The 14,771-nt window shown below is 47.4% G+C and overlaps 1 protein-coding gene across 1 annotated transcript in view; it reads right to left on the bottom strand.

Annotated features, from left to right (window-relative positions):
* CACNA2D4 (calcium voltage-gated channel auxiliary subunit alpha2delta 4) overlaps positions 1-14,771 on the bottom strand; it is a 120,595-nt gene that overhangs the window by 66,504 nt on the left and 39,320 nt on the right. Inside the window, exons 19-25 of the mRNA XM_071422207.1 lie at positions 10,836-10,897; positions 10,087-10,154; positions 9,926-9,971; positions 8,364-8,461; positions 6,107-6,200; positions 5,062-5,157; positions 2,864-2,991 (exon numbers count right to left, since the gene is read on the bottom strand). Coding sequence (XP_071278308.1) covers positions 2,864-2,991; positions 5,062-5,157; positions 6,107-6,200; positions 8,364-8,461; positions 9,926-9,971; positions 10,087-10,154; positions 10,836-10,897 — 592 coding nt within the window. The remainder of the gene's footprint in view (positions 1-2,863; positions 2,992-5,061; positions 5,158-6,106; positions 6,201-8,363; positions 8,462-9,925; positions 9,972-10,086; positions 10,155-10,835; positions 10,898-14,771) is intronic.

Raw genomic sequence — 14,771 nt, 5'->3', positions numbered from 1 at the left:
TTGTTACTGCTTTCCATGTCTGCCTTCATCATTATAGGTGTGTCCAGAGCACAACTCAGTGCCTACCACAGTTTAGCCTCACTATTAGGCTCTCACTATTTTTATTTTTTGATCAAAGCCAGATTAACCTGCTCAAGTGTGTCAAAAGCAGTAAAACCTTTGTGAATTAAACATTCAGCTCACATACCTTGAGCACAATCCTGCCTTTATGGTTGTCCTGGGTTGGCTATATCATGCTTGTATCCCCAACTGTCTGTTCTGTATATGCTGGATAATAAGTTTTGCACCTTTGAGACTGGTTCCAAGGGCAAAGGGGGGAAAGAAGAAGCATGGAGTTTGGGGGACTGCACTCACTCCTCCACATTCCTGCTCCTGCACTGTGTTGTCTGCAGTATGGACAGACAGCAGGACAGGGCTCTCCTTTGCTTTTAGTTAGATTTTAGCTAGCTGAGGCAGAGAAGTTCCCTGCACTGTGGTTTTTGTTTCTCCTGGACCTGTTTAACCCTGCTCTGGACAGAACACCCAGCAGAGCACCGGCAGCTCCAGCTGTGGGCACCGGGCCGGGCCTGGGCCGAGGCATTTCCAGCACTGGAGGGACTGATCAGAGACTGAGTGAGCTGAGCCACTGCCCACCAAGGGACCTGCTGAGTTTGTCAGCTCTTTGGAGCAGCAAGAGATTTTACTGTTTATTATTGCCTTTTTTTTTTTTTTTTTTTTTGTGCTGATGAATCCTTTGCCCGTTAAATTAAAATTTGACTGTTTTTTCCACTTTTCTCCAAGGAAATCTTTTTTTCTGGAACCAGTTGTGAGAGGGGCCACTTGAATTTTCTTTCTAGAGGAAATCCCTTTAGAGGTTTTCTCCCAAATTTGCCCTAAACCAGGACAATGGTGAATCTCAAATGGCTAATTTGAGGATGGGAAAAAGAAGCAAATTATACTTAGGGTCTCTAGGAAAAAAATCCCACCTAACACATGAAAAATCTGGGTTGCAAGAACAGTGCTACTTGACATGCAGAGGCTTCCCTGCTGTCCTTTTATTCTGAGACTTCTGGACACTGGAAGGAGGTGCTGTGCATAAATGATTCTGATGACCTGCAGTCACCTCCTGCTGGTTTCCTCCCCAACAGAGAGCTGTTGGGGGTTTTCCTTCTTAGGTGATTAGAAGCCCATCTGCCATGAAAACCTCCTGCCACAGCAGGGGACTTGTGGAAAACATGAAAAGAGGACTTCAGCATCTGATTTAATAAGAAACTGGGTGGCCTATTTTGGCTAAAATGTGGGACAGCCCTGCTTCATCAGATGTCAAGGAAGGGCCTGGACTCTGCTTTATAGTAAACCACTGTCTCAGAAGCACTGGGAATTATTTCCTGGCTCTTCCCAGGCAGTCTCTCTGAGCCCAGCTGCTTATCCCTAAACACTAATAATCTCCTTTACAATTTAGGGCACAAGGTCTTCAGGGCCAAGCGCTACTTCTTACAAGGTGCCTGCAGGCACCAGGTTTCCAGGTGAGTGGGGTTCTGGACTTGATTTAAGCTTCTGACCCATGGCCATGTAACACAAAGAACAGTGCCAGCTCCTTGTCTTCAGTCTTTATCCAAAACTAGTTGTGACTTCTAAGAAAGACACAGCAAGCCACAACCACAGTGTTTAGCCAGCAGTGACAGTGGCCTGGGAATGGCTGCCCTAGGAAGTCCCACGGGATGGCACTCCCTGGTTTTCCAACCCACGCTCTATTCCAAAGAGCAGATGCCATGGCTTGCAGGGGAGTGAAAGGTCCCTCCTGGCATCTCTCCCCCTCTCTCCACACTTGCTTTTTAAGTGAGATGTAAGGGTGTTGGGGAGAAAGAGGCTTTTGTAGGTTTTGAGTATTTTCTCTTTCCATTCCTTTCCCTATACATCCTGGTTCATCTCTTGCCTCCCAGGCTGGTTTCTTCTCCTTGCTACTTGCTTTCCCACCCACCAGACTCCCACCACTGTGCCACAAAAAGCTTTAACAGCTACAGTGCTGAGCACTGTGACAGAGATGGAGAGCTGGGGGCCAGGGAGGAGCACAGAGGGGCTCTTTGCCTTGTGTGGAGGAGTCTCACATGAATATTTTGTTTTGCTTGTTTGTTTTTAGGCTCTTTTGCTCTCTTCCAGCCTTTGAGAAGGTCCTGGCTGGCCCTGCATATTCACAGGAATATACAGGAACCAACACCTTAAGCAAGAGATATTGAAAAGCCACTCCTTGCTTTCCTCTAGTGTTTGAACTTTGCTGTGTGGGACACCAATGCTGTGGAACAGCCTTCCTTCTCCACCCTTTTCCTCCACTATCTTCTATAACAAACCCATCCTTTCCTGTCATGGAAAGTGGTGATGGAAAAAATGACACCCTCTGAACTTAGACTTCCTGACTGTTGGCTGGTCCCTCACCAGTGCCAGCTGTTACTGCCATCCAGCAGGGCTGATGTTGTTCCCTCCCAAGCCTGGCCACATCTCTGTGTTTCCTTCCTTCTGCAATACCTCTCCTGTTCCCTTCTCATGTGTCGTGTGTATTCCAGCCCCACAGGTACCTTGCGCTCCCCCAGCTCCCGCCTCTCTACACCTTTCCATCTACCCAAGCCGTGCATTTCCATTTCCATCCTTCTCCTCCTCTGTAGCCCTCAGGCATTGCTCATTCCTGACTGCTTTCCTCACACCTTGTAGCTTCATCTTTCAGCATCTTGGCCATGAGCTCTGTGCCCCTCACTGGTGTGAAGGTAACACCAAGAGGGCAGGTCCCAGCGCTTCCCACTAGGCGGGAGCTAGCGTGTGGGATGCGAGGTGTGAAAAGAGCTTTTTTCTCTTTCCCTCTGTCTGCTCCGTGTTTAGCCTGGGGGGTTACCTGATTCATCCTCTGAGACAATGCTGTAGATGAAGCTGCCGGGGGGATGCTCGGCCGCCCTGCGGTACCACAGAGGGAAGTGGTCCATGGTGAAGATGCTTTCCTTGTCCTTCTGCGTCAGGAATTTCCTGCCGGGAGAGAACGCGTTGCTCACGGAGCTCTCCTCAGGGCAACGCAGTGGGACACCTGCGGCAGGGCGCATCGCCCACACCCCACCACCCGGGGTTTTAATACGGGCGAGGGCAGGCGGTGTTGCCGCTGTCCCTCCGGGGCAAGGCCGGGCTCTCCCTCGCTCCTGAGGGGCGGCCGCGCCCGCCGCGCCTCCCGCGGCCGCCGCCAGGTGCCGCTATTGGCCCGGGCCAGGCCCGCGGCGGCGGCCCCGGGCGGGCGGTGGGGCCGGGGCGCCCGCGGGCTCTGAGGGCCGGGCAGGGCAGGGCCGGAGGGAAGCGGGCAGGGCCGGAGGGAAGCGAGCAGCACGGAAGGGTTACCGGGAACGACAGCCCGCGAGCAGCGCCGCAGTGCCGGGGGAGCAGGTGGGCGAGGGAAGCACAGGTGCTTGTGGCCATTAGTTACTGCAGGGGATGGGGAGCAGGTGAGGGAAGGGGATTAGGCAGTGTCCTACAAAAACAAACCACACACCCCAAACATAACTTTACACAACTGTGTGTAAATGCTCATCTCTTCAGGAGATGCTCAGAGCAGAGACCTCATAGCAACCTTCCAGTATCTGAAGGGGGGCTACTGGGAAGCTGGAGAGTGACTCTGTTAGGAACTGCAGGGATAGGGCAAGGAGAAATAGGTACAGACTGAAAGAGGGGAAATTTAGGTAAGATAGCCAGAACAGGTTGCTAAAGGAGGTTGAGGATGCCCCAGCCCTGGCAGTGTTCAAGGCCAGGCTGGATAAGGTCTTAAGCAACTTAGTCTAGTGGGAGGTGTCTCTCCCCATGGCAGAATGGGTTGGGAACAGGTGATCTTAAAGGTCCATTCCAATCCCTCAACAAATTCTATGATTCTGTGGTTCCCAGAGAGGCAGGAACTGAAGTGCTTGAGCAAAGAGATGCTTCTGAAAGCAAGAGGATGTGTCCTGGGAGCATGACAAGACAGGCAGTGGGTGCTCAAGCGAGACCTCATAAAAATCAGGTCATTTGCTTCCCTGGAGGTTCATACAGCTTGCCTGGAAAATCCCTTTGTTTTCAGACTCTTGTTTTGCTGTATATTTTGACATAATAATTCCTCATTTAGGATTCCTTCCTTTCAGGGGATTCCAGAAGCTCCTCCTGTGAGATATGTGGGGGTCTGTCTCTACTGTGACTGTTTGAAGCACTGAATGCTGCTCCTGATGAGCAGTGGGAATTATCACATTAGCCTCCTGCAGCACACAGCATTTCTCCCCTGTTGCCAGAGACTGACTACTCTGAGTTGTTGAGACTGCTTCAAACACATGAAGAGTGTCACTTTTCAGGCACAGCAGAGCTTGAGGATAGAACTCATGTTTGGGGAACCTGGGGACAGTGAAACAGCTGCTGAGAAGGTAATGACCACCACCCACATGGTCGCTTTCTGTTCCATCTGCTGGTGTGCCTCTGTGACCCATCCTTTCCTACAGCAGCATGCATATCCAAAATGCAACAGAATGCAAACTACCCTTTCCATGTCAAAACCCTTCAGTGCACACATCCTTCTGCCTTGAGGGAGAGGACAAGAGAGTGAATGGGATGTGACAGATGTCAGTCACATCGCTTAACGCCTCACTGCAAGGCACTGGGATGCTGCTGCCATGTGGGCAGCGTGAGAGGCAGACCAGCATAAATCTGGGAGAGGAACTGAGACAGAAAGATCAAACACAGCCAAGCTGGAATGTCGCTGGGGCACTGGAGTGCAGAGCCTTTGCACTGCAAAATGGTCCTGGGGATATGGAGTAACTGTGGGCATTTTCTGTGTCAGCTGACTGAAGTCAGGGAATGGTTGAAGGGTTTCATTCAAATGACTGCACTTTGGGACAGTATTTTAAGAAAAACTCAAAAGGACCACAGGAAGACGAAGGCCCCCCACTCTGATTCTCTGAATCAGCATTAATGCCATCAAGGTGTTGCTCCTTTCTATTCTGTCTCCCCAAAAGCATTTCTAAGGGTGGTGGTGGTTTCATGCTGGCCCTCCAGAGACAGACAGAAACCCTGTAATGCAGCTTAGGGACTTACTTGTTGGAAATCTTCTCAGAGCCCACATACAGGGCACTCCTCATGAGCCCAGCCCGAGTGCCCAGAAATGCCATCTCAATGCCTGCCTCAGTATCCCTGTGGAACAGAAATACACAAGCAGAAGCAAACAGTTCTCACAAGAACAGCCATGATCCAGGGTGAGGGCCTTTCAAACTTGAAGCCACATCTGGAGACCTGGTCCCAAGTTCATTTGCAATATAACCCATTTACACCAGGAGTGATAGTGGCTCCTCCCTGCTCATGGCAACAGGGGACAATTGGCTGACAACTGGCAGGTTTAAGACTTGTGCTCAGATTTAAACCTTTGAAGTCTGCTTATTTCATTCTCTTTTAAGTAGGCCATAAGCTCCTCTGCCCCTGCTAGCTCTGCTCCAGGCTACTCTCATGAGGCTGAAGTGCAGGAGAGGAATTGCAGAAGGAGAATGGCTGGATCAGGGATGCAGAGAATGGCCAGGATAGCAGAATGTGACTAAAGAGGGTGTGTCGGTGTAGCTATTTAAAAGCTGTGCTGATAACTGTGTGTCCTTAGCAGGATTGTCACTGGCTCAGCTTCTGTTTGTGTAGGGATGCAAGGAACTGGGACAGGAGTCCAGTGGCCATGTATATCAGTAAGCAGCACGTTGTCTGGTGAAAGGAGATCTGTGTGACATGATACAAGACACCACAAGCAACAGGTGCCTCACTGGAAATAATAAAATACAAAGTTGTTTAATGAAGCCAGTCTGTCCACTATCTTCCTGAGGTTCAGTCTGGAGGTACCACCAATAGAGACAATACCAATCTCTCTTTTCTCCACTAGAAAAACCTTCACCAAACTAAAGACTCTCCCAAGGTGGCCCAGCTTACTGGAGTTCACTCCCAAGAGACACTTTTCAAGCTATTTCTAAAGCTATTGAGCTATTTCTATCAGCTTTTGGAGCTATTTCTACAGTTTCTTGTATGCTGTGCAGAAGTTTGTGACTATTTCAGGCACTGCATAAACCCATAGCAGTGTTCTATCCATATTTATGTCTCCTACACTTACAAGGACATGTTGAGGGCCAGTGTTGTCCAGTAGGCCTCCATGGGGGCAGTGACCACTGCATCAAACAGCACTTCCTGGACCAACTCCTCATCACCTAAGGAGAAAAAAGAACAACAAAAATCAGGAGAGAAAGACATGTTTTTCCCTAGATGTTTTAGGGAGTCCCTTGGTAAGGAGCATCTGCCTGTCCAGGACAATGGATCAATGTGGCACAAAAAAGAGGGCTCCCATTACAGGGCAGAGAAGAGGTCCTAACACCCTGGATGGTGGAAAAAACACAGGAGCAGATGTTATAGCCAAGATCACAGAATTACAGAATCAATGAGGTTGGAAAAGACCTCTGAGATCATCAAGTCCAACCTATGACCCAACACCACCGTGTCAACCAAACCACAGCACTGAGTGCCACGTCTTTCCTCAAACACCTCCAGGGATGGTGACTCCACCACCTCCCTGGGCAGCTGTTGCAAAAACTGATCACCTTTTCTGTAAAGAATTTCTTCCTAATGTCTATAATCATCAGACCAGTTACCCTGCAAACTCTGAGGAAGTGTGGTGCCCAAACAAGTGTGGGCAAGTGAGAGGCTTTCAAATGAAGTTATTCATTAGACTGTCACTGGAATCCTTTATTGAGCAGGCTGTCCACAGCCTTTGCCTCAAATCCCTGCCTTGACCTTCCCTCTGGGCATCCTGTAGAGAGGATACCAGCCAACACCCTCTACTCATGTAGCTCCCTTCAAAACCACTAGACACTTTTTTATGGTCTCTACTCTGTCCCTTTGCTCACTGACTTCTCTGTTAGCCCTCCTTTCTTCCTGTGAGTCACAAAACATTTTCCTGTCCTGGTTTTCACCAGATGCTCAAGCCAGTCCAGGCTACCAGTCTAATCCACTTTGCACTGGAGCTAAGAAGTGATTAGGAAAGTTCAAGGTATTGTCATGTGCCAAATGACATGCCCCAGAGCTCCATTTATTTGACCTGCTTTGTTTCTGTATTGCCCTACTTGTTTTAATCTGCGTGAACATGGTGACCATCATGTCCCAGAAATGCTCCTTTCAGTGATGTCCTAGATGGAGCCACCCCATCATTTCAGTGTTTCTGGCACTGAAACTTTCTGGGTTGATGTTCCCCAGGTGTCCCTTAATGTTTTAGCTCAAGTTCTCCCAAATTTCTTTCCCACAAATTTCAGGATCCTTCTCTCCATAGTTGTTGTTATTCAAGCTTCAAAATCAGACCCGACCATGAGATCTTTCCCTCTTGAGGCCCCCCATGTCTAGGATTCACGTGTTCAAGTTGTACTTGTTTTTCCTCCACAGCACTTCTAAGCCTGTATATTTCTTCATGTCAGCTCTCCTGAAACTTTCCTCCTCCCTGGCCTCTTCAAAGCATACATCTCCTCTTTCCAGCCCACTCCAAGGACAGCCAGGAGGGCTCTGCTCACATTGTGCAAGAGAGGAAGGATTAATGGATTACAGTTGATTTTGCTTTTAAGAGATTCCCATCCTTGTGCCAAAAGTTTGAGCCTCTGAGGTGCAGCCTTACATACAAAAGCTTGTACTTGGCACAACTGAGGGGGTTGAAGGACATCCTAAAACCAAACTGCTGTAAGGAATTCCTGTGCACAGCTGGCCATCTCTGCCCCCATAGAGATCCCACTCTTCAGTGGTGCTCTATCAGCTGCAGGAGAATGGGACCTGCTGCAAGGGATGAGCAGCAGGGGGAGCAGGAAAGATAGTAATCCTGTAACCATTTTTTTCTCTTGGATCAGTTACCTGTTGTGCTTGGAAAACAAAATTAATAATCCTTGTTCTGAAAAAACCCATCTCTCCAGAGGGCACAGTGAGCCCTTGGAGGATGATGCCTGGTGTCCCTGGGAAACTGAGTTGTCTCAGCACTTTTCCTGGCTTCCACTGCCATTGTCCCCTCTAGGCCAGTAACTCTGTCTCAAACTCGGTGTGCAGCTGCTGCCAAGCTCCATTCAAACCTTCCACTTTCCAGTATTTCCTGTGCTGAGACCTCCAATAAGGCTGAGTTATGTGTCAGCTTTGAAATGGAAAAAAATCCTCTGATGGAGACAAGGGGGTGGATCCTCAGCTCATTTCCACTTGTGAATTGATCTGGGCTTGAGTTCAGTCCTGCCTGTGTAAGCAAGTGCCACAGGGGCTCAGTCTGAGACCAAACAGTTTGTCACAGTCCCCTCTCCCTTGTGAGAGTACAGGAAAACCCCAGCAGGGCACTTGCAGTGCCTGGGACTCACATTCCAGGTCAGGCTCCTCTCCAGTGAGGAAACGGATCACAGCCTCCAGCTGGCTGAGCTTCCGGTGGTCGGGATCAATGTCGGTGATGCAGTAAATCCTGGTGGGAAGGGGAGAACAAATGCAAAAGGGCAAAGAGAAACCATGGTAAAACAAAGGCTTCTGGATGATAATAACTGTGAAAAGAAAGTCAGCAAGAAACCTTGGTCTGCAAAGTCTTCACTTTTACATTGCTGCATGTTGTGCCCACTCTAAAGCTAACAGTGTGGCTGTAAGTCAAACCCTGCCACTAAACCAAACACCAATTAAGCTGACTGCTGTGCTCAGCAGGGTTGCTGTGCTCTCCAGCATCAGCTCACAACACAACTGAGCTGTTCCAAATCCTGCCAGCAGTTTCCTGTGTTATGTTGTGTAAGATGTGTACATGTGCTTGTGTAGACAATAACAGTGTGATGGAGAGACCTGAAAAGCAGAGGGTCATGTGCAACATGAGACCAGACTAGGAGCAGAAAAAATAAGAGACAGAGGAACAAAGTGTGCAATGAGGAATGATCTTGCAGTGAGATATGGTGACAACAAAAGCTGTCCCACGGGGACAGAACTGCAGGAGCCTCAGGACACAGTTTGGCAAAAGTAAAAGGATGTATTAGAAATGCTCTGTGCTATAAAAGAAACCAGTCTTCTAATCCTGCTTCCAATTTTGACTGCTCCATTGTCAGGACAAGGGAGAGGAAGGGGTTATAAGAGAGAATTAAAAGTCATAAAGGGGCTGAAAGGAGTGATTTATGAGAAAAGTCTAAGAGAAATGAATATGTAAAGTGTGGTAAGCTGACACCTGAAGTCAGGAGTAGAAGAAGGAGAAGTCGCTGTTTGTGTCTCAAATGTGCTGCTTGTGAAACTTGACAGCGTAATGAGAGGTGAGAAGGGGTGCAGGGCTGCTTGAATATAGTTATTTTGGCTTTGATACAGCCTGGGTTCATGTGACTGAGTGGGACTGAATGTTGGGTTCATGAAAACCCCAAACCTCACAGCAGTAAATGGAAAGTGCCGTGCTTCACCCTGTTTCATATCCAAACCAAGCAAAACTGTAAGTTCTGCTTGCTATTGAAATGGGGGTCATAAATCACCTCCGTGTTCACTAGAAGTTAGGTCTAGGCACAGTTCAGAAGGATGCCAACCAAAAATAAACTAGGATTTAAAAAAGCATTTCAATCTCTCACCAAGCTTGAAACAAAATTGCCTAACAGGTCTGACATAGTGTAGGTTTTGTAAGACAATTCTGAGCAATGTGAGGAGGAACAAAGTAAGTGTGAGCACAGAAGACTGAGGATAAATCTCAGCTGTTTCTTAGGAGAGGAATGTGCCAGGTCTTGGTGGGATCTCCCAAAGGAAGAGGGGAAAGTCAATTGCCTGGAGACAATCAGGTCTTGGCAGGTACAGCACCTGCACAGCACTGCTTTTTCCCTATGCCACAGAGGGTGGTGAACTCAAACCAGATTGCTGGGAACTTTGCCCAAACATCATGACAAAGTCCTGTGTCACTGACAGGATTTCTTGCACTTACCATTCATTTGCTAAGGACAGGTCTGGCTGGAGCAGGTCATGCAAACCTGAAACCAGAGAGAACATGGAGTATTAGTGAGGAAGCAGACAGACACATAGAGGCTCTGAAGGAGAACTGGCGACATTCAGAGTGGCTCTCCTGTCCCTTTCAGATTAACCTACCTTCTTCCACTGAAGTGTTCCCCAGCAGGATGTACTCCCCGTGCCCCCTGGACAGCACAACACCCAGGCTGCAGGCAAGAAGGAAAACAGAGGGCTTGTCAGCAAGGAAAGGTGTCATTGCCTGCAGTTACAACCCTTAATGACATTAACTCCCTCCACAGCTATTAAAGAAAAGAACATCATCAGAAGAGGATTAAGTGAGATCTGATTTCAGCACAGGGGGCTAAGGAACCTGTCTGCAGAGTTATGAGGCATTGCTGGTGACAATTTTTTTGGCCAACACTGTAGGTTCAGGTCAACGATAACATTTCTCAAATCTCTGCCAGTTTTAAACTATTTCAGCTGGGGGAAAAAACCCCAACCCTCCTGCCCCTCTTCCCCACAATTTCCTTCATTTGTTATTTGCTGTTTTATAATTTTCAGTGTATAACAATGTTGACTTTTTTTAAAGCCATACACCAGTACCATAAACCATATTCAATGGAAATGAAAATTTAAGCTGTCTTATTTCTCTGAAATAAAACAATATGCTTTACCTAAGGTATAGCTGTCAGACACTGAATTTCAGGTAAATCATAATATTCCTTTTGAATTGACCCCAAATAATAATTTAATGGCAACAGGAACAAAGAAGTCATTTATTCCTACTGCTCTACTCACGTCTTGTAAGCAATATTTATGAAGAGAAGGAACTGATCTGCTGATCAGACTTCTGATACACTGTATTGGTACCACGAGTCCTTGCTCACCTGAAGGGTGTGCCACTGATGTCCGTGAAGAAATAATCGTTGGTGAGGAAGAGAACTCGTTTCTGAAATAAGAGAATGAATGAATAAGAGAGACCCTCTGACAGAGCAAGGGGATAGTGGTGATGGGGGCCTGGGATAATGTCCCCAAGGCTGAGCAAAGCCAACACCTCACACCCTGCTAGGGCTGGCTGGAGGCTGGCATGAATGTGCAGTATTCAGCATATTCAGCACCTCGAGACTTTCAGGATCCAGGCAGCCACTCTATCTTTCCAACAAGGGCTTCAGATAAACCTTTCTTTGTTCTAGGGCTCCTGCACTGGCTGCAGGAAGGGCTGGGGGGAAGTTGCCCTCCCTCTCGCCCTCTCCAAGCACATGTGCTAGGGCCCTGCTGCTCTTCTGCTAGACACAGCAACCCTGACAGCTTTGCACATCATCATCATCATCTCCAGCTGGAGGGGGGCTCAGGGGCAGATAGGAAGGAGGAGTGGAGTTGAAGGAGAGGCAGAATGGCAAACCTATCCTCTGTGTGGGTGGGCAGCCAGGGCCAAGTCTCCCCACTCCTGTAGGAAATGCTGATATTCCTGACATTTGCTTTCACACCAAAGTGGGACAAAACATTAGCATATTCCAATTTTGTTAAAAAAAAATCAGTTAAAAAAAAATTTACATTTTCAATTTGGAAAAAAAGTGCTGTTTCAAATCCAAGCCATTTTGATTCGCACACAAATATTTTTTTCAGACTGACATTTCAACTGAAGACATTTCAGATTATTGAAAGCTGCCTCAGAACTTCATCTGTTTGCCAGACTGGCCTTTTCCTGTAGGAAAGTGTTGATTTCAGTGGAACGCTTTTCCAAAGGAGAAAAGTTTCTGGAAAGTTTCTATCCAAGCCTTATGCCAGTATATGAACCCTAATATGTTTAAAATCCTAGACCCAGTCTGAGAACGAGGTGAGAGGATGTGTGTGGGAGACAGGGGAGTGAACACAGAAAACTCAGTGTTCCCCAGGGAAAGTCATGCCTGCTGTAACCTGCTTGAGCTGAGCAGCCCTGGAAGGGGAGTGAGTGAGGCACAGAGGGCTCCAGCTCCACAGTGTGCACCAAGTTTGTGCTCACTGTCCTGACAGGGATGGGGGATTATCATTAGGTGTGATGGGCATTCAGGATATTGGTAGGTGAGAAGGTGGCAGGTGGCTTAGCCCCTTTTCCCACCCCTCTCTCATGCATGGCAACTGTACTGCTGAAAAACAGGGTCTTCTGCTGGGCCAAGACCACACAGAATCACAGAATCACTGAGGTTGGAAAAGACCTGAGATCACCAAGACCATCCTTTGAGCTATCACCACCTTGTCAAGCAGACCATAGCACTAAGTGCCACATCCAGGCCTTTCCTGAACACCTCCAGGGATGGTGACTCCACCACCTCCCTGGGCGGTCCATTCCAATTTTTAAATAACCCTTCACATGAAGTTATTTCTCTTAATGTGCAAGATCTCCCAAAGGGCTGTGGTACCCCCAGAGAATATCACTTGGTGGTGTTTCGGTGGCTGTGGGTGGTCTGAAAGGTATTAACCCTCTCTTTTCTGATCTGATGATGGAGGCAGGGAGGCACAGAAAAGACCTGGCCACTACCTTGATACCCTTTCCTTTAGCAGGGCTTGTTCTGCTCCTTTTTTCCCCTGACCTGCCCCTCTTCTGGTGAGTGCTCAGCCAGCCCCAAGACAGCTGGAGGTACCACCCCTCAGCCATGGCATGGAAAAGAAGCACAGCCACCCCTGAGCCAAGTGGGGCTGAGGATGATCAGGCAGGACTTGGCTGCATAGCAGGGCTCAAGGGAGGAGAGCATGGGCATGTTGGCACAGTGACAGGATGGCTGACTGCCATCCCCTGCAGTTTGGGAACACATGGATTTCCAGACTGGATGCTGTGCTAGGCATCCAGGCCTGGCTGCTGCCATTACCAGAGGTTTGCCACAACTTCCACCCATGTCCTCTCTCTTTTGCTTTCACAGTCAGAGCCCTTCTGTACACAAGCTGCAAGAGAAGGCATTTCTGCCCCTAGAACTCCCCAACAACTGCCTCCTGTATTTGCTCCTTGTTTTTTCCTCTCTATCTCACTCTGTTCTCGATACCCTCCTGAAATCAATGTGGGGTATCAACATTTACATGGCTGACACAAACATTTCTATCCCCTTCACTCAGGTCTTCTCTCCACAGCCTGGGTGCCTCATTCTATTTGTTTCAAGGCTCTGTCAGCACTTTCTTTGTTTCAATGCTGCTCTGCTTCATCAGCTGGCAGAGTACAAGTGGGAATTACTAAGCTTCATTGCTGGTTTGCACTCCATGTGTATTCTGATAATAGTAAAATTGTCACAGACTCAGTCCCCTGTTGTGCTTCATAAGGCTTCCAGAGCTGCAGAATGGAACAAATAATATCTCTTTACCAAGGCTACTTTTTGTTATCTTCTTTTTCTCCTGGGTAGGGGAGCAGAAGGATGTCTCTAAAATATTGAACTAAAAGATAGCATTGGATGACTCAGAAGAGTGTTACTGAGGGTGCACAAAGGGGTTAAACTTGCAAAAGAAGCAATCTAGACCCACAAAGAATAGGTCTTGCTCTAAAACCTTGATTACTTTTCTGATAGAATAACTAAGGTAATGGATGAAGGAAATAAAGGTCATTCAATATATTTGGGTTTATATAAAGTACTTGAAACAGCTTCTCATGAACTTTTATTCCAAAAAATCAGTTAAAGTGGGCTTAAATAAGATATAGAGGGAGAACCAGCTGCAGAACTGCAAACAGAAAAACAGTAAACAACAGGCCATGGAGGGAAGAAAATCTAATGGGAGGAACAGACTCTGCCTCAGCAGCCCTTCTGTACAGGGATCTATCTGTAAGACAAAACAGAACATTTCTCTGCATACTGAAAAAAGTGTCTCAACAGCCCTTAAAATTAGAAAGGCTGGATGGAAAGGAGAAGTGGGTTTCATGTGGAAAAATGGCAACTGGAAAAAATAGCTAAGAAACACAGAATTGAGGGCGGCAGTTCCAGTGCAGTTGTGGGAGGGAGAAAAAAATTGAAGGGACAGCAGAAAGAAGATTGGGGGCTCCCTGTTCAGAAATATCCTACTGCAGAGAATAGCTGCTCTGTGCAAAGCAACAGGGAAGCAGTCACATAATTCAGTGAAGCCCTGGTACTTGGGCACCAGAAATGATAGAAGAGTCAACAGGAACAATCATAATAGCTGAAAAGTGTGCAAATATTTCAAACACAGATGTTAGCAATGCTCAGGAGAAGAAAAGCAAAGCCATTGACAGGTCCATGGGAGTTACAAACACCAGGAATAGAGAGAAAAAAAATGTAGGGACAAGATCTAGCAGGACAACCATTAAGAGGAAACAGAAGGGTGTCTCCAGTAGGAAATGGCCCCATTTCTGCAGTGGCTGTGAGCATTTGGTTTGTTGGAATTAATGCTGACTGTGGCTTAGCATGGGAACAGTTTAGCCAGCCACTGAAAAAAATGCTCTCTATAAAGGATGGAAAATTTTCCTGAAATATAGAAGACTTCTGGGCAGTGTAACTTGCAGGACTCTGGAATACTTCCTAACAGGAAATGATGAAAGCCAAAATCTTCGAGGGAGTTAAATAAATGTGAATGAAAAAGTACCAGTGAACATAAATGTACGAGATAATTTTGCACTGATTCCAAAGGAAGATGTATAACCCTGCCCTAGAGCTGGTAGGGAGTGTTCAAAAGTCTCCATTTCACTAGGACTTTTCATAAAACATCTGCAAATATTTGCATAGAAATTTAATCCTGGACCTGGATAAAGGGAATCACATTCTGACGAAGTGAGGGACAAAGTTTTCATGAGTGGTTTTTTATAGGGAAAGAGGGTGGCAAAACAGTCTCCAAATCTCCTTCTGCCTAAG

Source organism: Agelaius tricolor, unplaced genomic scaffold (genome assembly GCF_023055355.1).
Source record: "Agelaius tricolor isolate 1412-34295 unplaced genomic scaffold, bAgeTri1.0.p SCAF_3, whole genome shotgun sequence".
NCBI lineage: Eukaryota > Metazoa > Chordata > Aves > Passeriformes > Icteridae > Agelaius > Agelaius tricolor.
This window is presented reverse-complemented; position numbering and strand designations above follow the sequence as displayed.